The 24,364-nt window shown below is 51.9% G+C and overlaps 8 protein-coding genes and 1 non-coding gene across 9 annotated transcripts; 4 read left to right on the top strand and 5 right to left on the bottom strand.

The window, feature by feature from the left end:
- Positions 1-200: 200 nt before the first annotated feature.
- On the bottom strand, positions 201-2,131 carry SMAC4_07473 (uncharacterized protein). Its single transcript, XM_024655906.2, has 3 exons — positions 1,884-2,131; positions 888-1,791; positions 201-806 (listed from the first exon to the last, which is right to left on the bottom strand). Exons 1-3 carry the CDS (start codon positions 2,031-2,033, stop codon positions 490-492), a joined length of 1,371 nt encoding a protein of 456 aa, XP_024511718.1. The 5' UTR covers positions 2,034-2,131; the 3' UTR covers positions 201-489.
- Positions 2,132-2,191: 60 nt separating this feature from the next.
- SMAC4_07472 (uncharacterized protein) lies at positions 2,192-8,008 on the bottom strand. Its single transcript, XM_003345437.2, has 4 exons — positions 7,126-8,008; positions 4,757-7,036; positions 4,434-4,693; positions 2,192-4,364 (listed from the first exon to the last, which is right to left on the bottom strand). Exons 2-4 carry the CDS (start codon positions 6,994-6,996, stop codon positions 3,742-3,744), a joined length of 3,123 nt encoding a protein of 1,040 aa, XP_003345485.1. The 5' UTR covers positions 6,997-7,036; positions 7,126-8,008; the 3' UTR covers positions 2,192-3,741.
- Positions 8,009-9,743: 1,735 nt separating this feature from the next.
- On the top strand, positions 9,744-12,276 carry SMAC4_07471 (uncharacterized protein). The gene is made up of 2 exons (XM_066090632.1): positions 9,744-10,072; positions 10,222-12,276. Exons 1-2 carry the CDS (start codon positions 9,903-9,905, stop codon positions 11,630-11,632), a joined length of 1,581 nt encoding a protein of 526 aa, XP_065947415.1. The 5' UTR covers positions 9,744-9,902; the 3' UTR covers positions 11,633-12,276.
- A 22-nt stretch (positions 12,277-12,298) lies between these two features.
- On the bottom strand, positions 12,299-14,374 carry SMAC4_07470 (uncharacterized protein). The gene is made up of 3 exons (XM_066090631.1): positions 13,285-14,374; positions 12,769-13,219; positions 12,299-12,679 (listed from the first exon to the last, which is right to left on the bottom strand). The coding sequence occupies exons 1-3, from the start codon at positions 13,935-13,937 to the stop codon at positions 12,458-12,460; spliced, it is 1,326 nt and encodes a 441-aa protein (XP_065947414.1). The 5' UTR covers positions 13,938-14,374; the 3' UTR covers positions 12,299-12,457.
- A 233-nt stretch (positions 14,375-14,607) lies between these two features.
- SMAC4_07469 (uncharacterized protein) lies at positions 14,608-15,431 on the top strand. The gene is made up of 4 exons (XM_003345434.2): positions 14,608-14,840; positions 14,897-14,967; positions 15,068-15,192; positions 15,246-15,431. The coding sequence occupies exons 1-4, from the start codon at positions 14,777-14,779 to the stop codon at positions 15,364-15,366; spliced, it is 381 nt and encodes a 126-aa protein (XP_003345482.1). The 5' UTR covers positions 14,608-14,776; the 3' UTR covers positions 15,367-15,431.
- A 208-nt stretch (positions 15,432-15,639) lies between these two features.
- On the bottom strand, positions 15,640-16,598 carry SMAC4_07468 (uncharacterized protein; the record flags this gene model as incomplete). The annotated part of the gene is made up of 2 exons (XM_003345433.2): positions 16,475-16,598; positions 15,640-16,251 (listed from the first exon to the last, which is right to left on the bottom strand). The coding sequence occupies exons 1-2, from the start codon at positions 16,508-16,510 to the stop codon at positions 15,640-15,642; spliced, it is 648 nt and encodes a 215-aa protein (XP_003345481.1). The 5' UTR covers positions 16,511-16,598.
- A 1,081-nt stretch (positions 16,599-17,679) lies between these two features.
- On the top strand, positions 17,680-20,694 carry SMAC4_07467 (uncharacterized protein). Its single transcript, XM_066090630.1, has 3 exons — positions 17,680-18,245; positions 18,314-19,716; positions 19,799-20,694. Exons 1-3 carry the CDS (start codon positions 18,108-18,110, stop codon positions 20,013-20,015), a joined length of 1,758 nt encoding a protein of 585 aa, XP_065947413.1. The 5' UTR covers positions 17,680-18,107; the 3' UTR covers positions 20,016-20,694.
- A 105-nt stretch (positions 20,695-20,799) lies between these two features.
- Positions 20,800-20,884, bottom strand: SMAC4_13924. The gene is given in 2 exon segments: positions 20,800-20,835; positions 20,848-20,884. It is a non-coding gene; the product is annotated as a tRNA-Ala (tRNA).
- A 1,701-nt stretch (positions 20,885-22,585) lies between these two features.
- Positions 22,586-24,031, top strand: SMAC4_07466 (uncharacterized protein). Its single transcript, XM_003345431.2, has 2 exons — positions 22,586-23,225; positions 23,332-24,031. The coding sequence occupies exons 1-2, from the start codon at positions 23,172-23,174 to the stop codon at positions 23,965-23,967; spliced, it is 690 nt and encodes a 229-aa protein (XP_003345479.2). The 5' UTR covers positions 22,586-23,171; the 3' UTR covers positions 23,968-24,031.
- The last annotated feature ends 333 nt before the right edge of the window (positions 24,032-24,364 follow it).

The following is a 24,364-nucleotide window of genomic DNA, read 5'->3' as shown; positions in this document are numbered from 1 at the left end:
TATGTTGGTCTGTTTGTTAGCTTGGTACTCCTCGTATATGGGAGGAGATCTATCCGAAATTGCTCCAAATCTCACCTCACAAGGTCTAAGTAAGTTTAATGGTTAGGTACGGATCGGAAAGGCATCAACATGATTCAATATGGCACACTGAAACCCTGAAAGAGCATATTCAGAGCGAAATTATGCCTTGGGCATGGAACGAAACGAATCCCTTATATAGGTATGGAAACATTTGGAGGATTTGTCCCGATGTCTCAAGCTCACTATGCAAAAACCAGTTTTAGGCTATATCAACGGTGTCTCATTTGGAAGTCGTAGCAATTCTCTAAGCTATACTGGTCATGGCCATACTTCGCTAATGTTTCTTCCGCTCGACACTGCACATTAAAACCATCATACTGAACGAAAGCCATACAAAAACAGCAACAATCACTTCAGCTTCTCTCCGGAGGATGTATCCATCGGTAGGACTTGTACCGCTTGCTCCCTCTATTTCAAGACGGACTCCATGCGCCGCTCCGTACTACTCACTGTCTCATCGTCGTTGTCTTCCATAACCGCCTCATCACGTTTGCGGCGCTCACTCTCCATGGCCGATCGCGCAAAGTACTCACGCTTCGTTGACACCTCGAGCAACTGGCAGTCGAGCATGAAGTCCGCCAACCTGACCAGTGCGCGGATCTTTTGTGTGTTTCCCAATGGATGCTCACAAAGAAAGTCGGTATCCTCAGGGATCTCAGCATGCGCGTTTTGGTCATCTTTGATTACATCAACAGCGAAGCGCGCAACAAGCTGAAGCCGGTTCACTTTACGGGATAACATCGATTAGTCACTGTCATATCCTTGTGACAGGAAAAGAAAGAAAAAGGAACAAAGGAAAAACTCACAATCACCTTCAAGATATCGAGCCTCGTCATTCTCGATTAGCGCAATCAAGGCATAACGACCAATCTCGGTTGCCTCGTTCACTTCTTCCGTAGTCAGATGGTGAGAGTAATTTGGCCAATCCCTCATATAAGGCCTGGCGAACTCATCAAAACTCGTGTCAACGCAGCGCCGGCACCACACCTGGAAGGTCTCATCATCCTTGAAACCAAGCGCTAGTCGCACTTGTGTTTTCTTCTGCGAAATCGCTATCACTGCGCTTAGGGAGTCCGAAACAAGAGGAGAGGGACACATTGCCATGGGACTAGGCAGCCGCCTTGTCGAAATTACAGAGCGGGAAGAAGCTCTCGATCTTGAGCGCAAAGACGACGCCCTCCGTCGCAGAGGCAATGCATTTGCAGTCGAAGAAGTGGCCTCTGCAGGCGGAGAAAATGCCTTTGGAGGTGGAGTCGATGCATATTGTCGCAAAGACGATGCCCTCTCACCTGCCCCTGCACCAGATGATGCGATGTCCTTGATCGCGGGGTAGTTAGGGACTACAGGCGGAGGAGGTCCAGCAACGTCAATGAAGTGAATTCGAGCCCGAGCCGAAAGCGAAGGACTCCCAACGCTTGGTTCCGGCGAGCCTGGGCGGAACAGGGTAGCTTGACGCCCTCGCACCGGGAGAAATTTGGCGGTGGATGACGATAATGCTGCTGACGCGACGGAACCAGATGCAATTGGACTTGACTTGGCGATGTCGGTGACTTCCGTGGTCGTTGACTCGATGGTATTCTTCCCGGTCCCGCCGACGCCGATAAGCTTGCGAATCGCTTCTTCCTTTTGGGTGGAGGTAAGTGTCTCATTATGGTGTTGGCTATCCATCTCTGACAGTCCCAGGAACGAAGGAAGATCAGGAGGTTCGAGCTATGTGTGCAATTCGTGTCAGCTTGCTGGCTTGTTGACACATCGCTGATGACCGTGAATGGAAGCTGGTGACATATGCACACTGTACTCACATCTGCTGGCTGAACGTCCAACCCAGCGGCTTGGGCATCCCTGAGGATTAGCTCGCGATACTCTTGTTGTAACTCTCCCGCGGATGTTGCACGGGGAGAATCTGCACGGGGCGGAGTTGTAGGGCGTCTTCCTCGTTCCTGGTCACTCATTTTGATGACAGCTCAAGAGAATGATGTACTGATTGGTTGTTCAAACGATGCAGGTAATCTTACACAAAAGGGATGTTTCAAATGTCCAAAAAAAAAGAAGAAAAAAAAAGAACGACGTTGACAATTTGGATGTGAATGTGTGATTCTGTCGCGGGGTGGAAGACGGAAAATAGAAAGAGAACCAAAAAAGACGAGTAGGACGGTATACTTAAACCACCCCCAACCCAAGCTCCATCCTAGGAAAGTTGGGGACTGGAAAGAGCGATGAGAACGGTCTAGAGGTAGTTGTCATTGACGTAGAGGAAGGAATGATGGAAGGCAGGCCATTGAAACCCGATGACCGGTTGTGGTGGGTGTCCTTGGTCAAAGCCGCGCACCCATAGCCAATATTTGCCTCTACCGCTCCTTGCAATTGGGAAAGGTCTTTGCAAAGTTGTGATAGAGATTACAATGATTCGAAAACGCGTGCCTCGAATAGAGTCATTCCCCCAGAGATTCTTCCGCCCACGAACCGTCCAGAATTTGGACACAAAACGCATCCACGCAAACCCGAATATTTCAAAGGTGAAGTAATGCACTCAGCCATGACATGTTCGGTTTATTCTCTCAGCCACTTCGCGAGCCTTTTCCCTTCTCCGAATCTGAAGTTTCCCATTGGTACTTCAGACCTTCCACTTGGCCACTCTAGCACCAGGCACAAGTAGTCACTTCCTCAAAGTCCACCTGCACCCACGAATACGTAGTGCAAGTACATCCCATCCATCCCCAAACATCTTTGGACTGGGAAACACCATGGTAGTGTACCTACGTCGTCGCTGCGGAGATCCGAGAGTGCCCGGTTGAACCACTACATGCGAGGGAAGTCGAACTTGCGCTTTGATCATCTCTCTTCCTCCTTGGGGGATGAGGTCATGGAGACTTGCAGTGGCCTTCAAGACAACTGAAGCGGAAGCAGTGACAATGAATGCTGGGGACTTGGAACTGCCAGGTGAAAAGGAGGCCTTTGCCCTCGTAGTGCCGAGGTACAACGTAGCAGGAAGGATCGAAAGCAGAAGTTCCTGGTCATCTTGGTTACAAAGCTGCCCAATTCTTTCACGTGTTATCTCGGGAAGGTGTCGATGTTTACCCTAATTGTGGTCCACTACCTCCGTGTCTACCCACTATCACTTTCTAAAACTGCTCCGATCGAAGCGCATTGGGGACTTGCATGGTAACAGCAACCAGCTACCGTGACTTCCTAATTAACACGGCTTACAGGGCATCTGTCAGTTCTGGGGCAAGGGACATGGAATGCATCGATCGATACTTGGAGGAGGAAGAACCGATCATCGCGACGTGGAAAGTTGGAAGCCGTGGCCGTAAAAATGAGCAATCGAGGGCGAGGGACATGGCATCCTGGAGGATCATATGTCTGGGCGAAAAAAAGTGCAAAGTAATGGGCTTCTCCCACAGTCTATAGAATATGAGATCTAGTTGCTGTTATCGATCACAAACTAACCACCACCACATTCTTGGAACAATGAATGGCTGCATGGTCGGGCACTGATTGTCCTTTCAGAATCACCCCAAATCTAAAGGAGGCGCTTTCCAAACGAATCCTGCTTCAACAACGTGGGTGAGAAGCCCTGGCCTTCGTCCATTCCAATTCAGCCATCGTCTGTGGTCTCTTGTGGAAAGGGTCTTGCGCCCCTGTATTATCAGAGATGGTTTAGAACCAATTCGGATTCCCGCCCGGGTTACCATTGTAAGGACAGAAGCCAGCGCCAGTATACTGCACGTCAGGCCCTGTCGTCATGTATTCATTATTCGTGTAGCTGCTCGTGTAGCTCGGCGCAGACCCAGCTGGATTGGAGACAGGTATGTCGATGTCGTCGAGGGTGAGCATGGCCTCCATATCAGATGCGATAGGGAAAAGTGCATACTCGGGAGCGGAGGTATTGGGCAGAAAAGAGGACGCCGACTGTTCCTGCATGTACGGGGGAGGCGGCATAGGCGTTTCGGACCAGGTAGTCGATGGCATGCTGGTCAGATGCCCAGCCGGGGGAGCCGGTGCCGCTGGGAACTCACGCATCGAAATGGACGGGCTGATGTTCGGCGGCAGCAGACGCCCTTGTAATGTCCACGTGTCGTAGGCTTGTTGCAGGGTATCTTCGATGATCTTGTTGACGTCGTCAACCCGGAGCAGCACTTGATCTTGTATGTGTTGTCCGGCGTATTCGTAGGCCGCTTGTGTGAAAAGCCGGGGCATTTCCGTCAACAGGTAGTGTTGGAATTCGAGAACGTTTCGAGACTCGGTGCCCATAGGCTGGAAATCTTCTGCGTATTCGGGATCTGTTGACAATTCGGTCAGTCTTCAGTCTGTCTGGGTGTTGTGGGTGGTAAGGTTCTGGGGGCACTCACAAGGTGACGGCATAATATCATTGGGGAATAGTAGTCGATAAATCTCCCTCCATTTCTCCTCGTCGCTCTGGCGCCGATGTGTATGCTTCCTAGACTTGAGCTGTCGTTCTTGTGATGTGGTAATGTCTCCAGGCGGCTTGATATCGAGGAGTTCGCAGGCTTCTGGGGCCATCTCGTGAATGGTGAGCTGTCTCGCATCGCTGAAAGTCTGCTTGCACCGTTGGCAATGGATCTTGTAGTGTCTTCGATACAGATGCTCCCTACACAGCATGTTAGCGACGAACATCGGGTTCAGGTCTAGGAATTGTGGTCGGCATGCTTACTTCAGTCTTGGAATGGTCGGCCAGTCCTTGTTGGCGCAGATATCATAGTCCACACGGTTGTATTTTTCCGGGTTGTGCTTACGGAACGGACAAGCAAATCTCTTCGATGCTGCGGACCCAGGCCTGGAGGGATAGGGCGACGGTTGACTACCGTCATCATCTTCTTCGTCGTCATCGTCGTCGGGGGTCCGCCGCGAACTTGGGGGTCGAAGGGTTCCGCCCGGCCTTCGGCGAGACGGTGTGGCCTTCCCAGCTCGATATGGATCCATCCTGTCGGCGTTACTGCTCCCTACACTCCCGACGCATGATCTGATCAATGCCTCCCAGTTTTCATTATACTGGGACCAGAGTCGTTGTAGCACCAGGTTGATGGCCTGCTGATAGGCTTTCCTCCAAGCTCTGCTGCTATCGTTACTGATGTCATGTTCTGCGAAGAGATCTGGATCAGATAAACTGTCCTCCGAGACACGTTCACTGGTGCTATCATCGAGGGTCAATAATCTGTTCCTGGCGTTGCCAGAATGCATACTTGAGACAGACGGTGACCCAACTGAAGAGCGGCTCCCTTTCGGAACGAGCAGCCAGTCCTTGCGAACTACGCTGTTCCTTGGATCAAGTTCAAGCAGAGCGTCTGAAAGGGATGGCTGCTGAGTAGCCTCTACGTCATGTTCTGCAGATACTGATGTTCCGACTCCGGCGTAATCTGCGGCCAAAGCAGTCCGTGGACGTTCGATATCTTCTCCTCGGGGCAAGGCCACAGCTCCAGGTTTGAGAGCATGAAGATGCCTATCGCTATCTATCCGGCGTAGCCCTTTTCCCAATGGTGTCGAAATCGGCTTCAATTGTGAAACTACATTGGTCTTGGGCACAATAAGCGAAGTGCTTTCCGTAGTGCTTGGTTGGCTTGTGCGATGCGGTGCGATGTCCTTTTCCCGAGTCTGGCTTGAATTGGGTTGGGCATGAGCGTATGGATTCCAACCGGCAAACAGTGATTCTGCCGCAGTGGTTTGATCAGGAAACGTTGCAATGGAAACCGCCCTGGTCGATGACACCGGGATTAGACAAGAATCGCACGGAAAAGGATTGTCCGGATAACCTTCATCGATCTGGGGTGGTCCGACGGTTAGGCGGCCCATCCCGTCAACTAGAAATAAGGCAATGTCGTCTGGACTCTCTGATAACGGGCGTAGTGACGTGGGGTAGTATGCCTTGACATGACTGCTGACTTTCTGTTCCGTCCTTATTTGAGCCACGTCAAAGACATTTTGCACGATGCTCTGGGGGTCCGAAGAGTTGTTTGAGAAGAACTCGAGTACATCCTGCAGCCGAGAGGGGTTGCAGGCATCGACCTCCGTGGTTGCTTGTCGCCCGGTCGCCTGTTCATCCCACGTAAAGTGCAACTTGGTACCTCGCTCCTGCTCTTGATTCGAAACCAGACGGTTCCATGCTTCCGCGATCTTTGGCTGTTTCAGGAGGCCACGAATCACAGAAGAGTGCTGCCAATGGACTCTTTGCATGCCCTCTTCACAGTGCCTGCCAACATGATCGAGATAGTCATGACGTGATTCCGCAAAGGCACCGCAGAATCCACAGCCCCAAGCTCCTCTTGTTGGTAGCTTGACCATGTGTTCAGTCGTTTGGGGAGAAGAGAGGCTGTGGACATATCGGCGATGGAATGCAATAGATGGCCCCTCTGGAAAAGTATCGTTGCAAATGGAGCACATGTGCTCCTCAGGTCGGTCGTGGTCCTTGAGTTCATGGTCCCTCCACTGTACGGGACACGCAAACATGGCGTCGCAAAACGTGCAACAGTAACGAAGTGGGTAGTCGTCAGTGTTGTAGCCGTCATCGCATCTTTCAGAACCCCAAGGTGTTGCAGACGACATAGGGTCCGCTGAGTCCAGGGAGTGTTGTCGAACCGAGTACCGCGAGTATACCGTCGAGGCAGTGGAAATCCTCAAGCCAGCAGTCGAAAAGATGCTAGGAGCAGCTGAGCTCCGTCTCGATGTCGAGGCGAGTGAGGCGCGGGAGTTTTTGCTGGTGAGATCATGATGAGAAGTCGGAAAGTAATCGTTCTCTTCGTTCTCTCGCCAGATGTTGCTGGTACGTATCTCGGGGTAGGAATGCTTGCTAAGTGTAGTCGGGACTTGGTACGAGGCTGTATCATTTTCTCCAACGGCGTAGCTCGTGAATCTTTTTTCTACAGGGTCCACCCTGGGCTGAGAATAATTCGGAGCCATGAACAAAATGTCTATCCTGTGGTAGTATCGTGGATGACTCCTATCAGACAACAAATGTGTAAGCCAAAGTTACCAGTCAAGAGCAAGCCTGGGCAGGATGCCGTGTAAATAAGGCAGGAAGCGGGTTACCTCCAGATCGGCCTTGTTCAAGAAATGGTGTCGTTCTTATTATCAAAGCCCTAGGGGTGTGAGATCATGTCTTGAGGGTCCAAACCTATGCTCATTCGACCAAGTGATGAAGTGGATTCACGATCTGGCTGCGCACAGGGCTGTGCAAGACATTGTGAGGATGGTGAAGCCAAGAGGTTGTCCAAGCGTTAAACGTGATCCGGGTAGAAGTAACCAAGCTACCGGGAGACGGAACGGTTCCTGGAGGAGGCGGTGCTCTCATTATCTATGCCGGCCCATAGGGTGACGCGGAGGGACGGCAGTATCATGTAAGAAGAAGGCGAAGTCACGGCCCTTCGTGATGGTTTCGTGGGGTGTGCCGGCGCAGAGCTTGTAAGCCGACCATTGTTCCTATGGAGCTAGTAGCAGGCTAGGGTCGCAGAGTAGGATGTGATGATGGTCGTACGGAGATGCCGCTGTACAGCGACGTAACCCCCAAGGGCATAAGGCTGAACCAAGGGGGACGGGTGGGACAGATACTGCAGAGTACCTTTCTGGATAGTCTCACGGCTTGGAAGGTCGGTGTAGACGGGAATTCATCGCAGCTGCGCGCCACTGGTACAGGCTGCGACTGGGGCATCCAATGGTGTCTTTGGGACGATGGAGGGTAGTATCAGCGCTGTTTCCTGGGCCTGTCAAGTACCGATTTAGTTTAATATGTTGGTCAAATAGGTACAAACCGTACGGGTCCATAGCAGGTTTGTTTTGTTGATGTTGATACCCCTAATTTGGAAGTCATGCGTGTATTCCGCGGTCAAAGACCAACAAAAAACTCTTGGACGAAAACCATGCTGGCTCGATTGGAAGAACCATCTTGTATACAAACAGATATACAAATCACTATGCCCCAGACCACTATCGATTAGGAATGACTTGGGGGATCAGTCGGAAGAGGCTGATTTGACCTGGGTACTGTGTAGTATCGTGGTTGTTGTGGTTGTCGTGGTTACTGTAGACGCTACGATACCGAAGTGGAAATGATACAAGGCAGCACCACATCCATGCGACGGGCCGGAGTGGTGCGCCATCGACCCTGATGCGCTGAAGAGCGGGAGGATTTGGGGCGATTTGGGGGTGTCTGAACCCAGACGGTGTCGTGCATCCTGTAGGGCTCTTCAGCCACTTCTGCCACTGTATCATCACTGGAAATCCCGGAGTTGTTTGTCGTTGATTGGATGTCCGGCCGGACGGAACCGTTTGGCGACCAATACCGCAGACGCCAGAGGGCCTATTCCATATTGCGACGATGGTGATCATCCAGACAGTGGCCTCTATAGGAAGTGATGGCGATGATGAACGACCTGGCATATTAGTCAGAGCATCACCAGTCTATCTTAATGATGTTTAGGTGTGTGTGTTTGTCTGTTAGTCAGTCTAGACTCGCCATGTTTGCCCCACGCCCTGACGACAACATCGACGTCGTAGTAGACGACGATGATAACGCATTGCGGGTACTGAGACCGGGCAGTCAATAGTGTTGGCTTGAGTCATCCGGTGTTCCGGTATGTTCGGTTGGTACTCCATATCTGGACGTGAGTCTTGTTTGCAATGCGAAGCTGTCAACACTTGTGACAGCCCAAGTCCGTGGTGGTCATGTAGAGACGCTGATGAGGTGGTAGAGGGAAGCCGGGAAGACTGAGAGAGGACCAAGAAAATCAGGTTGAGGCGAGAAGCGAGACCCCGTGACGACGCCTTCACATTTTTTATCTGACTGCATATCGTAAGGTAGTCCTGTATGTATCTCGGTCAACAACAAAGGAAGGTAGGTAGGTAGGTAAGAAAGATGGGAATATGGCCACTGCATATCAGCAAATTGGAAGTTGAAGGAGGGGATTGTGGCATTGCCTTCCAAATGAAAAAGACCAAGAATTCGGCATTAATCATCCGCCTGCTTGTTCTCCGGAAAGCCGTAAAGGGATCGAAACAGAACTGTTACGGACACCGCCAAAACAGTCCAAGCCTCAATCTGTCCCAGGTCAGACATGCAGATCGAGCCGATAGGGCTGATGTGAGTTGGGGGGAAATTGACCATTGGCCGGATGGGAATAAGAAAATAGTGTAGGTGCAATATGCAATCTGGTACAGTGCGGTGCGAAGAGTGGGAGTGTCAAATAAAGAAGAGTGTGGTTAATTTGGGTAGCATGTTCCGTTGTGGGAGGACGACCAAGACTGGACGAGTTGAGTGTGTTGGACGGGAGTGACTCGAAAGAGGAACTGCTGACCTGTGTTGTGTGAGTGACACTTAAGACTGGCGCAAGACAGAGTGACAGACAGACTGAACAGCCAAAAAAGCAGACAGCTGCCCATCAGCTGGCAGTGCTCCTTGGCATATTACTCTTATCAGGATTCTTATCGACACCAAAATCTCAAGCTCCGCACTGGAATCGATGCCAAAATGCCAAGCCCTCCAAACTTACACCCCGAAATGGGCCAATGGGGTCGCCAATGCGCCCGTCAGTTGGGGTAGAATCCCCACCCCGCATGTCCATGGCCCGTGCTCCGTCATGAGCTTGCCGCAAAAATTTCGAAAAAACTTGTCCAGGGCAAAAGTGGCAGAGCAAAAAAATATCCAAACACAGCGACTGTTCTGATTCCCGGAGACCGAAGACTGAGTTCATGCACCGGTGGCATTGAACGACGCCCAATTGCGCACGACACACGATACCCCAGCGCACCGGTTTTTACACACACAGTCGCCCCTTTCACACACAGAGTCATCATCAACAACCATAAACAAGATGGCCAACGTCAACTATCTTTTGTTCGAAAGCGCGGTCGGCTTCTCGCTCTTCGAGGTCGTCCACCAGGCTGACACCGTCGGCTTGGAGCTGCCCGAGGTCAAGGATGCCATGAAGGATCTCGACAAGTTTGGCAAGATGGTGAAGCTCCGCAGCTTCAACCCTTGGAAGTAGGTGGCAATGTGTTGTTGTTTTGGGGTTGGTGTTTTTGGTTGGAGTTGTGGTGATATTGTGGTGATGTCTGGGATGATTAAGCTGGGAGGACACATGGGATTGTAATTGTGAATCAATTAACTAACACGCCTTACCCCCCTCACAGCTCTGCCGCCCACGGTCTCGAGGCCATCAACCTCATCTCCGAGGGTATCATGCCCGACCATCTCAAGAACACCCTCGAACTCAACCTCCCCCAGACCAGCGGAAAGAAGAGCAAGATCGTCCTCGGTGTCGTCGACAAGAGGCTCGCTGGTGAGATCAGCGGAACCTTCCCCGGTGTTCAGTGCGAGGCTGCCGATACCTCTGAGGTCGTCGCTGCCCTCCTTCGCGGCATCCGCACCCACGCCAGCAAGCTCCTCAAGGGTCTCCAGGACGGTGACATCAACCGCGCCCAGCTCGGTCTTGGTCACGCCTACTCCCGCGCCAAGGTTAAGTTCTCCGTCCACAAGAACGACAACCACATCATCCAAGGTATCGCTACCCTTGATGCTCTCGACAAGGGTATCAACTCAGGTGCTATGCGCGTGAGGGAGTGGTACGGCTGGCATTTCCCCGAGCTCATCCGCATCGTTTCCGACAACGGCACCTACGCCAAGTGCGTGATCGCTGTCGGCAACAAGAAGACCCTCACCGACGAGTCCATCGATGATCTCGCCAACGTCCTTAACCAGGACGAGGACAAGGCCAAGGCCATCATCCAGGCCGCCAAGGTCTCCATGGGTCAGGACATCAGCGATATGGATCTCAACATGGTCAAGGACCTCGCGGATAACGTTTCCAAGATGGCCGACTTCCGCCGCATCCTCGCCGAGTCGCTCGACAAGAAGATGGGCGAGGTCGCTCCTAACCTGCAGGTCATCCTCGGCACCCCCGTCGCCGCCCGCCTCATCTCCCACGCCGGCTCCCTTACCAACCTCGCCAAGTACCCCGCCTCGACCCTCCAGATTCTCGGTGCCGAGAAGGCCCTCTTCCGCGCTCTCAAGACCAAGGGCGCTACCCCCAAGTACGGTCTCCTGTACCAGAGCACCTTCATCGGCCGTGCCGGTCCCAAGGTCAAGGGCCGCATCTCCCGCTACCTCGCCAACAAGTGCTCCATCGCCTCGCGTATCGACAACTTCTCCGAGAACCCCACTCGCCGCTTTGGTGAGGTTATGCGCGAACAGCTTGAGCAGCGTCTGGAGTGGTACGCTAAGGGCATCAAGCCCATGAAGAACACCGAGGCCATGGACAAGGCCATCAAGCTCGTCATGGACGACGAGGGTGACATGGACATTGACACGGAGATGCTCGACACCAAGACCGCCGCCCACACCGTCTCTTCCGAGTCCAAGAAGGACAAGTCTGAGAAGAAGGACAAGAAGGAGAAGAAGGACAAGAAGAAGGACAAGGAGGAGAAGAAGGACAAGAAGGACAAGAAGAGGAAAGCGACCAGCGAAGACGTCGAGATGGTAGACGCCCCCGACGCTGCGGAACCCGAGAAGAAGAAGAAGAAGAAGTCGAAGAAGTCTGAGTAAAAAAGAGACCAATAACCAGCGTCAACACTTGTGTCTTTTTTCTCGATTTTTATCTTCTCTTTTTTCTCTCTTGTTTAGAAGCTTCTCTCCGCGTTTCTTGCACGTCATTCTTGTTCTGTTGTTGTTATCCTCGGGAGTTTCTTATAATGTATGGGTTATGGGTCAAATCTGGTACAAAGGAGTTTTACGGGTCTTCGTTACTTGTTTCTCTTGGCAAGAATCATAAATAGTTCGTCGTTGTCTGTCGTCCGTCACATTCACATCTCTTGCCATCTACACGACTTTTCTGATCGATCATAGAGAGGGTTGGCGGCCGCAAAAAGGGTTCGAAAAAAGCGGTGATGTGCGTGTTGTGTACTGTACTAGCATTCATACCCATGGAGCATGGAGCATATGGCGATTATGCGATGTGGGTAAAAACAAAGGCTCATTAAACGAAGACTTGGAATGTCTTGATCTTGTTGATTGTGATCGTGACATGAAGAAAGACGAGAAACTCGAGGAACACCGACCGTATTATGACTATGTAACTCTCCGAAAATAATCTCGTCATCGTCAAAGTCTTTCATAACAAACATGTGCATACAACCGCATGCTATGTGCTGCTAACATAAATAAGGGGCAAAGTTGAATGAAGCCCCCAAGACAAAGTAAACATCCAGATACCCGCCCGCCTGCCCTCTGTACACTACCTACTCCTTCGCTTTTCCATGGGAGAGAACCAAACAGCACCAATGAACAACAACATGAAGCCAGAACAGAATAAACAATTACACCCCATCCATACTTCCATCCACAGTCCCATCCCCACTGCGGTCACTCTACCTACGCACCCTCACTACCAAACTCCTTGGTCCACTCCTCATTCCTGTGCAAGTCTTCCTGGGACACCGTCGGCCTGCTGGCTTTGATGGCCTTGATAAAGTCCTTCTTGTCCACAAACGGCTCCAGCAGCTCGTCCGAGGGTACTTGCTCCCACGTCATTTCGATGGCTTCCGGGTCGCCTGGCGAGCAGGGGGTGAGCATTTGTTTGCCTTCGTGGATTACCTGTTTTATTATCCAACAGTAGTAGTTAGCAAGTTGTATCAACGGGGGAAAAAAGGAGGAAGATGGAGATAGAGACAGGAAAAACGAACCTTCTTAAAATGCGTAGCCTGCTGAATCTTCCTCACCGGCTGCATCAGCGCATCCTGCACCACGATACTGATATCGGACCCCGAGTATCCCTCGGCAGCGCGAGCCAGCTCGCGGAAGTCTTCCCCTTTCAGCGCCGTGTTGGTGTCGCCCACCGCCAGCCGGAACATGGTCGTGCGGGCCGCCAGATCGGGTAGAGTAATGTGCACGCGGCGCTGGAAGCGGCGGCGGATGGCGGCGTCCAGCTGCCAAGGGATGTTGGTTGCGCCCAAGATCAAAACGCCCTTGCTGTCTTTGCCGACACCGTCCATCTGAACCAGAAGCTCGGTTTTTATCCTGCGCGAGGCTTCCGACTCGCCTTCGCCTCGGGGGCCGCACAGAGCGTCGATCTCGTCGATGAAGATGATGGAGGGCTTGTTTTCTCGGGCCATGGCGAAGAGTTGCTTTACTAGACTGAGGACCACATTCTCGTCAGCTCTTAATCACCACCGAGAGGGGAGGGGGTTAACGAAACATACCGTTCACTCTCACCCATCCACTTGCTCACCAAATCCGAGCTTGACACGCTAAAGAACGTGCTCTTGGCCTCCGTCGCCACCGCCTTTGCCAAATAACTCTTTCCCGTTCCCGGCGGGCCATACAGCAGGATTCCCTTCCACGGCTGCCTCTTCCCCTGGAACAAATGCGGGAACTTAATGGGCAACAGAACCGCCTCTTTGAGCGCCTCCTTCGCACCCTCCAGTCCCGCCACATCATCCCAGCTGATATTCGGCCTCTCCTGGAGGATCGCTCCCGCCAACGCGCTCCTCAGCTTCTTGCTATCTTCGTCCAGGGCCTCGCCGCCATTAGCGCCGTCCTCGCCGGCCTCTTTCCCTTTGCCCGTCCCGCCCGTCGACCCCCCGTTCGCGCCCACCATCCCGGGCTTCTTCTTCTTGGCGTCCGCGTCCGCCAGGTGCGCTTTGAGCTTCTCAGCGCGGTCCATGTACTCGCCCGTCTTGGCCCGGATCATCTCCTTGGATTTCGGGTTCTTCTCCCACTTCAGCGCCAGCATGAAGAGCTCGAGCGACTGGTAGTACATCTGGTAGGCCTTGTCGTACTGGGCGGCGTTGTCGGCTTCGATGGCTTTGCGCACCTGCTCGATGGCGCGGCCGAGGAAGTCGGTGTTGGACATTTTGGCGGCGTCGCGTCTGTGATGTGCTGGGTTCGGGTATGTGTCTTGGTTCGAGGTATGGTATTTCGCAGGTTCGCGCGCGGGTGGGCTGTACGAAAACCGTGTTCGTGGATTTGTTTTATTCGGACTAGGAGAATTTGTTGATTTTTGCGCGCCGATGTAGGAAAGTCCAAGTCAACAGATGGCCCGATATGCGAGGGAGGGGATTTGTTGATGACGACGCTGTTGTCCCTAGGCACACAGCAACCAGAACGGCAGAGACAGGCGCTAGGTGGAGAGATCGGGTAATGGTCGTGTCTTTCGGGCGTCGCCTAGTATTGACAATGGCAGGATCGTCGTCTGGCGGAAATGTTAGTGTTTCGCACTCTGATCTGAGGTGGAATTGGAGAGTGGAAGATCGTGGTCTTGGTCTTGTCCAGATCTTGGTTTCAAGCAACATGGAAGGTCAACTTGGTCGTTGACCTGGAAGCGCTAGCGCGGGGTCCTGATTCCTGGGGCCACTGACGCCACTTGTTTGCGCGTGAGGAGTGCGCTAGCCAATAGCTGTTAGTGTGTAGGTGCTAGATACAGCAAAGTACTAACAGAAATCGGTTGGGCACTGACCTTGGGATCTGCTCTCCTGCACCCCTGATGATTGACTGCACCAGCGAGCTCTCAGTTCCCCAGAATAGAAACCTCCAAATTCCCCGTATTGGAGCTCATCCGTGTTTCTGTTCCTGCATTTTGATCCATCATCTTCCTTGACCTTTTCCAAATCCTCTTTATCATTTCAGGACGTCACCGCCGGGTAATAATTTAATTCAACCCTCATCTCACATCACCTCTGAAAAAAAGCAACCATGGCCAGCCCCCTCCAAGTAAAGCTCCAAGCTCTCTCTGATGAGTATCAAAACCTGAACAAAGGTGAGCCCCCTTTATGATGATATCTCCGCAATTCAACCGCTGACCATACTCTCCAGAACTTCAAGAGACTGTTCTCGCCAGACAAAAGCTCGAGGCTCAGAAGCAAGAAAACCTCGGTGTACAACAAGTCAGCCTCACTTTTTCCCCAGCATCGAACCTGCCTGTCCAACCCCTTTCGCCTAAATGCTGCCCAAAGAAAAAGAGAGGACTAACCAAGTTGTATGTAGGAGTTTGAGAAGCTCAAGGATGACGAGCAGATCTACAAGCTAGTCGGCCCAGTGCTGCTCAAGCAGGACAAGATGGACGCAGAAAACACGGTCAAGGGCAGACTGGAGTTTATCAGCAAGGAGATGTAGGATGAACCCCTGAACGTCGAGGTATGTGGATGCTGACCAATTCTCACAGTACTCGCTTGGAGGAAGTAATCAAGGAGACACAGGGCAAGATCGAGAAGAAGAGGACAGAGATCATTCAGGTCCAGACGAGCGCCCAGGCTGGTGGTGCTCCTCAGGCCGTGAAAGCTTAGAGTTAATGGAATAAGTTACGGAGAGATTGTCCATGATACCCAATCGAGATCAGGCACAAAGAAAATTCGTCACAGAGCGGAACAGGCAAGCTGTCTCGTGAATGCGAAGTAACCCAAGCTGTACCCCTTACGCCTTAGTTCTCTAAAACCCAGATGAATGGAGATAACGAAAACACCACAGCTTACCCCCCTTTTCCCCCCTTCCCCTTACTCACCCACCCCGAAACCACGGGTACCGCAGCTCTCGCTCCTTCAACCTCACTCCATCAGTCCTCAGTTCAGCGCCATAATCGTAAACCCCCACGGCAGCCCCATATTCTTACAACTCCGATCACTAACCCACGCCACATTCTCACTCAACAAATCCTCGCCCACCGCATTCAACGGCAGACCCCCGTCCTCGTGTCTCTGGCCCAGCACGCCGCGATCCTCCAAGGTCGCTACCACAAACCTCACCAGCTCATCCTTGGTATAACAATGACTCAACAGTGTCGTCTTGCCAATGCGATGTAGCATCGTCTTGCGTTGCTCGCTGTCGGCGAAGAGCTGCAGTTCGCGTGAGAGCAGACAGGTCATCATCGAATCCCCACCAGAGCTGGAGTTAGAGTTCCCGGATGAAGGAGAAGAAGAGGAAGCAGCAGTAGCAGCAGCCTTCGAAAGCCTCTCAAAAATCACCGCCATGCCCGCTACAGCTTGAACGAAAAGCGTTACTCTGTCGTGGTCATCTAGTTCGGCTTCGATGCGAAATTCCTTCTCGGTGACGAAAGCGAGACAGGAGGTGTCGAAGATGGCGTTGAGGATGCGGTCCAGCCTGGAGGGCTGCTGATGCTGCTGCTGGACCTGTGAAAGAAGGAGGGATTGAAGGCTGGAGGGGAGGCGTGTGTCCTAGTTGGTGGTGAAAGTGGCGAGGGCTTGTTGGAGGAGGGTTGACAGGCAGGTCTCGGGGGGGACGAGGAGTCGGCCTTGAGAGAAGGAGAGGTGGGAGGTCGATGCCTCTATGCTGGCTGTTTGCGTGGATGACGGGTGTTAGTATGTGTGCGAGGGATGAGGGAGGTTGGAAAGGGGTTTGTGGGACAGTGGCGGTGGACTTGCCTTGCATTGGACTTACGGAGGAGACGGTGGACGTCGTCGTGGTGGATGCCATTGTGGTGGAAGAAGATGAGGGTATCACGGAGTTATGATAATGGTATCAACAGCAGAGGAGACCTGTAAGCTGTAAGCTGGTATGAATGGATGCTAGAGTACTACAACATGACACAAATTCTCGGGGTCAAGGCAGGATTATAAACAACGAAGATATCACTCGGGAACGGAATACGCCGAAAGTCTCGCCCCCCACCGATTTTCCTGGGTTTGGTACTACCTGTATCACCATCTTGGAAAAGGGCATTTCCGTATATATCAGCCATGCAGCCGAAGTTGCACCGCGAATCGAGGTCATGATAACGCGGTCGAGCATTCCAGATTGAGGAACAAGGACACCACATCGCATGTATGTACCAGTCAGCCAGCCAGCCAGCCATTTGGCAGTTTCTGGTTATTATTCCCGTCTGTCAGGGGCACACATCCTTCTCATGCCCTCGCAGGACAGGCCTCACTTGTGGCACATTCAGTCCTCGCCTCCCTTTTGGTCCCGACCACCCCCCTGGGCAATTCCGTGAACTCCCGGCATCTGAGGTTGGAAATGGCTCCCGAATGGTTCGACTTGCATTTCGCTATATTGCTTCTTTCGACCTTCTGGTGCATCGGCTGGTCCTGCCGTGTCACGGTCGTTTGAAGGTGATCCGGAAACCGGCAGGATTGACGTCGCTGCCAATCTTTGAAATGCTGGCAACTCGCATGGGAATCAGACAACTTTTTGGACTTTTGGATGTTTGAATTGATCAGAAACGTCAATGCCAACTTCCCAATAACCTCTTTGGACCTTGTGTATCTTTGGCCGTGGGGTTCAAGATAGACGATATGAAATGAATGCAGTCTTGTTATACGACCGAACCTCAATATGGTCAAACATCAGCGTGTTAGACACACTTCCAAGTTGAAGAATGCCGTCCTTCCATCCATCTCGCTAGACTCGCCAATCCAGAAGTGGAATCTTAAACTGTCCAAGAAACACTGAAGTCCAAGAGACGGGTCAAAGTGGCCTGTGCACTGCACTCTCCAAGCTGACTCAGCTGAAATTCCATGCCGGCGCTTCTGTCAAAAAGCAGCCTGGCGGCAGGCATCCACCTTCGCACTGCCCGCCGCGCGGCCCAATGGCGGGGTCGAAGCCGCCAAGGTTCCAGCTTCCAGGTCGTCTTTTAGCAAAGGAGCCACTGATGAAAGGTTCCTGGACGGGCATGTGGACTGCTTCCGGGACCCTGTGACTGTCATTGACATGGATAACTTTCTTTGACCGGAACAACAACAAGCAAACGAGAGATCCTTCCGTGGTCGCCGAAATCTCTTGGTCACATCATCCACGACATCCGGAGCTTGGCCGATTCTTAGCAACAACAATGAAAACTGGATTCCTCAACATCGATAACCCATAATAATCCCCATCCGAGCGAGTTACAAGGACCACCACGCCACACGCCTGTTGGGATAGCTTCGAATAGCTCTCCATCAAGGTTCGCCAACCAGCCGTTGCGGTCACGACGGCCACCAAAAACATCCCAGCGACGATTGACAAATAGAAAGAAATACGACAACACCTCAACTCCAAGCAACACCGATTACCTAGCTAGTATACAGCAATCATGGGAAGCGCTACGATAGAGGCCGGGAGCCGGCCCATGAATGTCAAGGAGATATCCGAGAAAGCAAAACAATACGACTGGAATCCCCGGATTGGCTTCAAGTTCTGGGCACGCGCTGCCAACACCATTCATCATGAGGTTTGTTAGAAGTCTTGCAATGATGACAATCCCGAGTATGGTAGCTGACTATAATATGCTTGTTACAGGGTCAAATCTACCTTCATGAAGGGAGCATAGCCCAAGCTTACATGTTCCTCCTCCGCTATTGCACCCTCGTCCTCGAGGATATGGCCAAACACCCCGAAGCCAAACTCCCCGAAAACCGAGCCCTGATGAGGCAACTCAACAACCGCATAAACAACGTCGTTGAACAGCTTGAACAGCTCAAACCCCAAATCGAAGAGGCCTACCACAAGTGGCAACAGCTCACAGCCAGCGTAGAAGACAGCAGGGAGAAACGACGATCTACATCTTCCCAATACGCCAGGCACGCTGCCAGTGATGCTGCTTTGTCATGGAACCATATTTCTCAGGCTAAGATCCTGGATGCTGGATCAAACCAAGAGTTGGCAGTCGACTTGGCTAGGGAGACGCTGCTCAAGCGACGGAGACGACGACGACAAGAGAACGATGAAGAGGACGAGCGCACGCGGAGGACATATGCGGGTTACAGGGAGGAGAATGGCTATGGTGTAGACCGGAGACAACAGTATCCTACTCCCCCACCAACAAACAATCGCTATTCTGAGGATGACGACCTTCGCCGTCAAATGGAGGCCACAAGACGACAATTGGACCGTTCAGGAGGCTACGGGACTTCGGAAACTGACAACGGCGTCAGTGACACTGACAGCTATCGAGCTGTAAACTATCACTATCCCGCCATCAAACCAACATCTACCTATACCTACGACTACCCGAAACCCGCGCCGCGGCCCCAAAGCACACAACCACAGCCACCGCTTCCGCCCAAGGTAATACCCTTCGAGCGACCAATACCCGTCACTAGACCTCCTCCCCCGCCCCCACGCCCAAGGAAGGAGTCAGGCTCATTTGGCAGAGATGGAAGGAGGAACGGTATCCTTCCCAGCCAGACGATTCGACTGGTAACCGACGAGGACGACGTCGACGATAGGCCAGCGAGACCGCCCAAAGTCAGCGAACCGCCACCAGAAGCAGAAGAGAAGCCGAAAGAAGCGAACAAAGTCACCTTCCGCCCCGTCGCCTACCTCGAAAGCGGCGAACCTCTCCGATCCGTATTCCTCCCCAGTAGTCTTCGCCGCCGTTTCCTCGAACTCGCCCGCGAAAACACCATCAGGGAGTTGGAGATGTGCGGCATTCTCTGCGGCACGCTAATCAACAATGCGCTATTCATCACCTGCCTGCTGATTCCGGAGCAAGAGTGTACCTCAGACACATGTGAGACCATCAACGAGGAAGCGTACGTCACGTACTGTATCGAGAACGACTTGCTCGTCCTCGGTTGGATCCACACCCACCCGACGCAGACGTGCTTCATGAGCTCGAGAGATTTGCATACCCATGCCGGATACCAGACCATGATGAAGGAGAGCATTGCCATTGTTTGTGCGCCAAGATATGATCCTTCGTATGTCCTCTCACCCCTTTTTCTACCCTAGTCTCTTCATTCCTTCCAGTATCACCAGCTAACACACCCCTCAACAAAACAGATACGGTATCTTCCGCCTCACCGACCCTCCCGGCCTCCCGCACATCATTAACTGCAATACCCCTGGCGTCTTTCACCAACATGGTATTCCTTCAGACGAGATCTACTGCAGTGCTCGTCATGCACCAGGGCACGTATTTGAGTCAAGTAGGGTTGACTTTGAGGTGGTGGATCTCAGACCTGAGGGGTCCAAGGTGCCGGCGTTCAGGAGGTATTAGGGATTATCTTCTTCAAGTCCCTCGGCCACGGCTACGGCATCTGGGATGGGGAGGAAGCTGAGAAAGAGTGTGAGTCAGGGGTTTTTAGCTGGGAAGTTTTGAGCGGGCGCTTCTGGCTGGAGCATGTCGGACGAGTTTCCGTTGTTATCTGCTGTCAGCTGTCTTGCTGGAGTCCTTCATAGGCAAAATATCATTGCTTGGCTGGGTGTAGCTTTTTTAGAGTACAGGTGTTGAGGGCTAGAGTGTATGGGTAGCATAGCGAAGGCGTATTTTTTTTGGGTTGTCACAACACATTGTCAGGTCCAAGGGGCCAAGAAGAAGAATGGGGTTGAAACTCCTGCAAACTCTTAAAAGGGATGGCGATGGGATGACTGTGTGGTCACATATTGTTCTGGTTCATATCCTATACTACATGGAGATAGACTTCATAAGTACGGGCTGTAAAGCAAGTTGACAAAACGTCAAGCTTGGTACCTCTTGACGACATCCCCGGTCAGTCTATTTGTTAACGCATTTCTGTTCGCACAACGTCAAGGACCACAAAATAGGTCTCTACGGAAGTGCCACCACCACATAGCAAATCGGGGGATCCTAACCGATCCCTACATCCCTAACAACATGGTAGCATATATAGCGGGACCAAAAATCCACAACCAATCTACAACCACATGCAAGATTGACCATGCCGAAAAGTATCCGAAGTTAAAACACCAAAAAGGGGACATCAGGAGATATCCGCTTTTTTGAAAGCACAGGAGGAAGGGGAAGGAAAAAGAAAAATATTTGGACGAGCTGGGAATCGAACCCAGGACCTTTCGCATGCTCGGAAACATGCTAAGCGAACGCTCTACCAACTGAGCCACACGCCCTGTGTAACCTTATTAGTTGTTGTTGTTACAGGAGAACGGATGCTGTAGTTATATAAGTGATGGCAATGGCTACTGTGCATTGTAGTAGTGACGGTGGTGGTGTAGACCAACTCATGACACGACCTCGACTACCTTATGCCAGGGAAAACCAACGTGGAGATTTCGCCAGCTTCCTTCCACGTTGTTGATTGCTCAAGCACTCTATAAATTAATATCAAACCCTTTTTTTTATTAGCCGGCAAAAGTGTATGTCCTAGTGTAGTATAGTTCGCTGCAGGCGTGAAGTGGTGAGAATGATGAAGCCCTCCTTCATCGGTCGAACAGCTAGGTTTTCTTCAACAAACCTGACCTGACTGACCTGATGAGGAAGCGTTCCTGAAAGCAGATCATCTCCCATCTCCCACATGTGTTCTCTCGACTCCGCCCGAATATTCTTTGAAGTTTCTACCTGGATTGATCCAGTGTTGGCGACTCAGCGCCATGCTTTCATGCATGTACAATGGCGTACCCTAGGGAAAGGGGGAAGGAAGGATTCAGTAGTGATGTAGCTGAAAACCATGCGACTGTGAAGAACAGAGAATAAACGGGGTAGAAGTCTAATGTTGAGTGCGGACGTTAATTCTTTTCGAGACCTTCTTTGCAATGATAGATGGACAGGTTGTACATAGGGAGGGAGTCTCTCGGAGATTGGTCGTCGTCACTCGTGGAAGTCACTTCGTGGAAACGAAGACATTTCGTTCGAAGTTCGGGCGATCAGTCGTGATTCCCTCGCTCGCCGTTCGGTGCACCGGCCGCCGACGCACCCCTTCCCCGAACTCACCACATATCGAGTAGACATGACGTTGAAATGCATGGTTCTGGATGGGTTCCTAGGCATTTACCATCCCGAGGGCATCATTGTTTGATATACATATCTGCCTCCATCCCACGATTATCGTCGCTCGCTCATCAAGGCCAAACGTTAAGCCTGCCGCGTGTCTTTGGGTCGCTTCCTGCCAAATCATCACTACTTGAAGGTGAAAGACTGTGTACCCCACTTTTCACCTCCACAGTGCTTTCGTGTTCCGTCTCCCCGCCAAACCGACGTTGCGATCTCATTCTTCCCCGCTGTTGAGAGCAATGATCAAGACAACAAGCGCCAATTCAGGGGTCGAAGATTCGAGAATTGGCGAATTGAAGGTTCTCTCGAGCGCCTCTCTGTATTCGGGGAGCTTTTGGAGAGCAACCTCTCGAGGCACCCTTTGCAAAGCAGGACGGGATGAAAGCGGACAATGAACTGCCCGTGTAACCAGATTGCATATCCTGCCAACTGGCGCGGGAGCTGTGATACGCTCATAACGCCGTCAATCTTCCATCTGGATGAAAAACAGAAACGCCGAACTTGATGTTTATTATGTTTCTTGCACTTTAATCCCAAACCCCAACGTCCGCGTGTTTTGGGGGCTGTTTGCTCGGACTCTTTAACATGCTGTACATTGCGACATATGCAATGACAACATATTGCGAAGACAACATAGGTTGGTACCAACAACAGCAAACAGCTCAATCGTGCCGTACCTATTCATGGCAACGTGGTGTTCATCCAGATTATATCTTGAGCTTAGTTGTTTCACAGGCTCAAAGGGTCTCTACACTACCTCTGCCCCCCGGCATCCCGTCCATTCGTTACTAGTGGAGTCTGTCACCGCCCACCTCCGCCCGCCGGGACTTGAGGAGAAACCTTGTCTTGGCATTCCGGGGACAACACAAGTAGACCAAGACAATTTGGCACTTTGCACGACGGCAATTATAAACCCGCTGACTAATTCTCTAGTCTACATGATTGACGATCCGTTCCCGATGGAATCCAATGGATAGTCACAGTCTGGAACGGTTTAACATTGTGTTGTACACAGCGTTGCTTTGTGGTGAGGAGAGGAGAAGGGTTGTGGAGAAGTAGAGAAACAAGCGGATGATTTGGCCTCTGTGACGCTCCGTGACGGTCGTCGATGGGACATCGAGGGCGAATTGTCGATCCACTCGGTTGCTTCCGAGATTGAGACACAACGACAAGCAAAGACACAGGGGTCCTTTTGTCTGGATATATAACCTCGAGGAAGTCCTCCTCCTTGCTTTTGAAGTGAGCTTTTGAACGGTATTCCTCAAGACTTTTTCCTCATATCCTGACCTATCACCCACCTATCCAAAACTCATTACGCCATCGATAATTCGAATCGCAACATCACATCGATTCTCTTAATACCAACAGCACATACCTATCTAAACAACCAGACAACAAGCCGTCAAAATGGCTCCCTTCGCCACCATCTACACTTATCCCAACAACATCCGCGTTCAGCGCGTACGTCTTTTCCCCTTTCCTCATTTCCTCCCTTCCCCCTCTCCCCTTTTATTTATTTTCCTTCCCCACCCCTGCCACCCACATCTACTAACACAACTTCCCACAGGCCCAAGCAGTAGCCAAACTCAACAATCTCGAAGTCCTCGAAGACAACGACTTCCAGCTCGGCAACCCCTCCGACCCCAAATGGGCCTCCATCCTCTCCAAGTTCCCCCTCGGCAAGGTCCCCGCCCTTTCCACCGCCGACGGCTCCCTCAACCTTACGGAGGGGCAAGCCATCGTGCGCTTCCTCGCCGAGTCCGGCCCCAAGGCCGACCAGCTCCTGGGCCGCACCGTGACCGACCGCGCGCTGATCGAGCAGTGGGCTTGCTTCGCTGAGCAAGAGCTCATGGCTAACTTGATCCCGCCTATGCTCATGATTCATCGTCCGGATCTGGTGCCCTACGGCAAGGAGGGGTATGATTCGTTTGCGAGCAAGTTTGAGCGGGCTGTGAAGTTTGTTGAGAAGTCGCTTGAGGGTGGAAAGAGGTTTTTGGTCGGGGAGGAGGTCACGGTGGCGGATATCATGGTTGCTGGACCGCTGATTTTGGCTAGCAAGTTGCTTTTGGATGCCGAGATGAAGAAGAACAGTGCGCCTAGTGTTGAGGGCTATCTTAGGGGCCTTTTGGAGGTTCCTGAGCTGAAGGAGGCTTTTGGGGAGTTGGTTACTGTCCAGGAGAGGGTGCGTGGTAAGGCTGAGTAAAGTCCAAGGATGGGTTGATGATGATACCATAGGATAGGATAAAAAGTTAATGGTCATGACGGTTGAGATTTGACAGTGGATTTCACGACTGCGTCAAGAGATGCATGCATGCATGTTATGGGGAGGGCAACAAGATGATTTGAAACTGTGATGGAAGCACTTCGAGAAGTAAACCTCCGTGAGAAAACAATCTCCTACCTGTCAGATATCAATGCACAAGCGCAAGATATGCTGATTATCTGTTCATATCAATCTCAGACTCCTTTGATGTCCCCAAGCTCCAGTCATTATACCCAGCCAGCATATGCATCCAGTCCAGAAAAAAAACCCGTTCTCAAATGTCAATAAATGCCATACGAAACCCATGATGTTTTCCGAACCAACCCAAGCATGCTAT

Source organism: Sordaria macrospora, chromosome 6 (assembly GCF_033870435.1).
Source record: "Sordaria macrospora chromosome 6, complete sequence".
Taxonomy (NCBI): Eukaryota; Fungi; Ascomycota; class Sordariomycetes; order Sordariales; family Sordariaceae; genus Sordaria; species Sordaria macrospora.
This window is presented reverse-complemented; position numbering and strand designations above follow the sequence as displayed.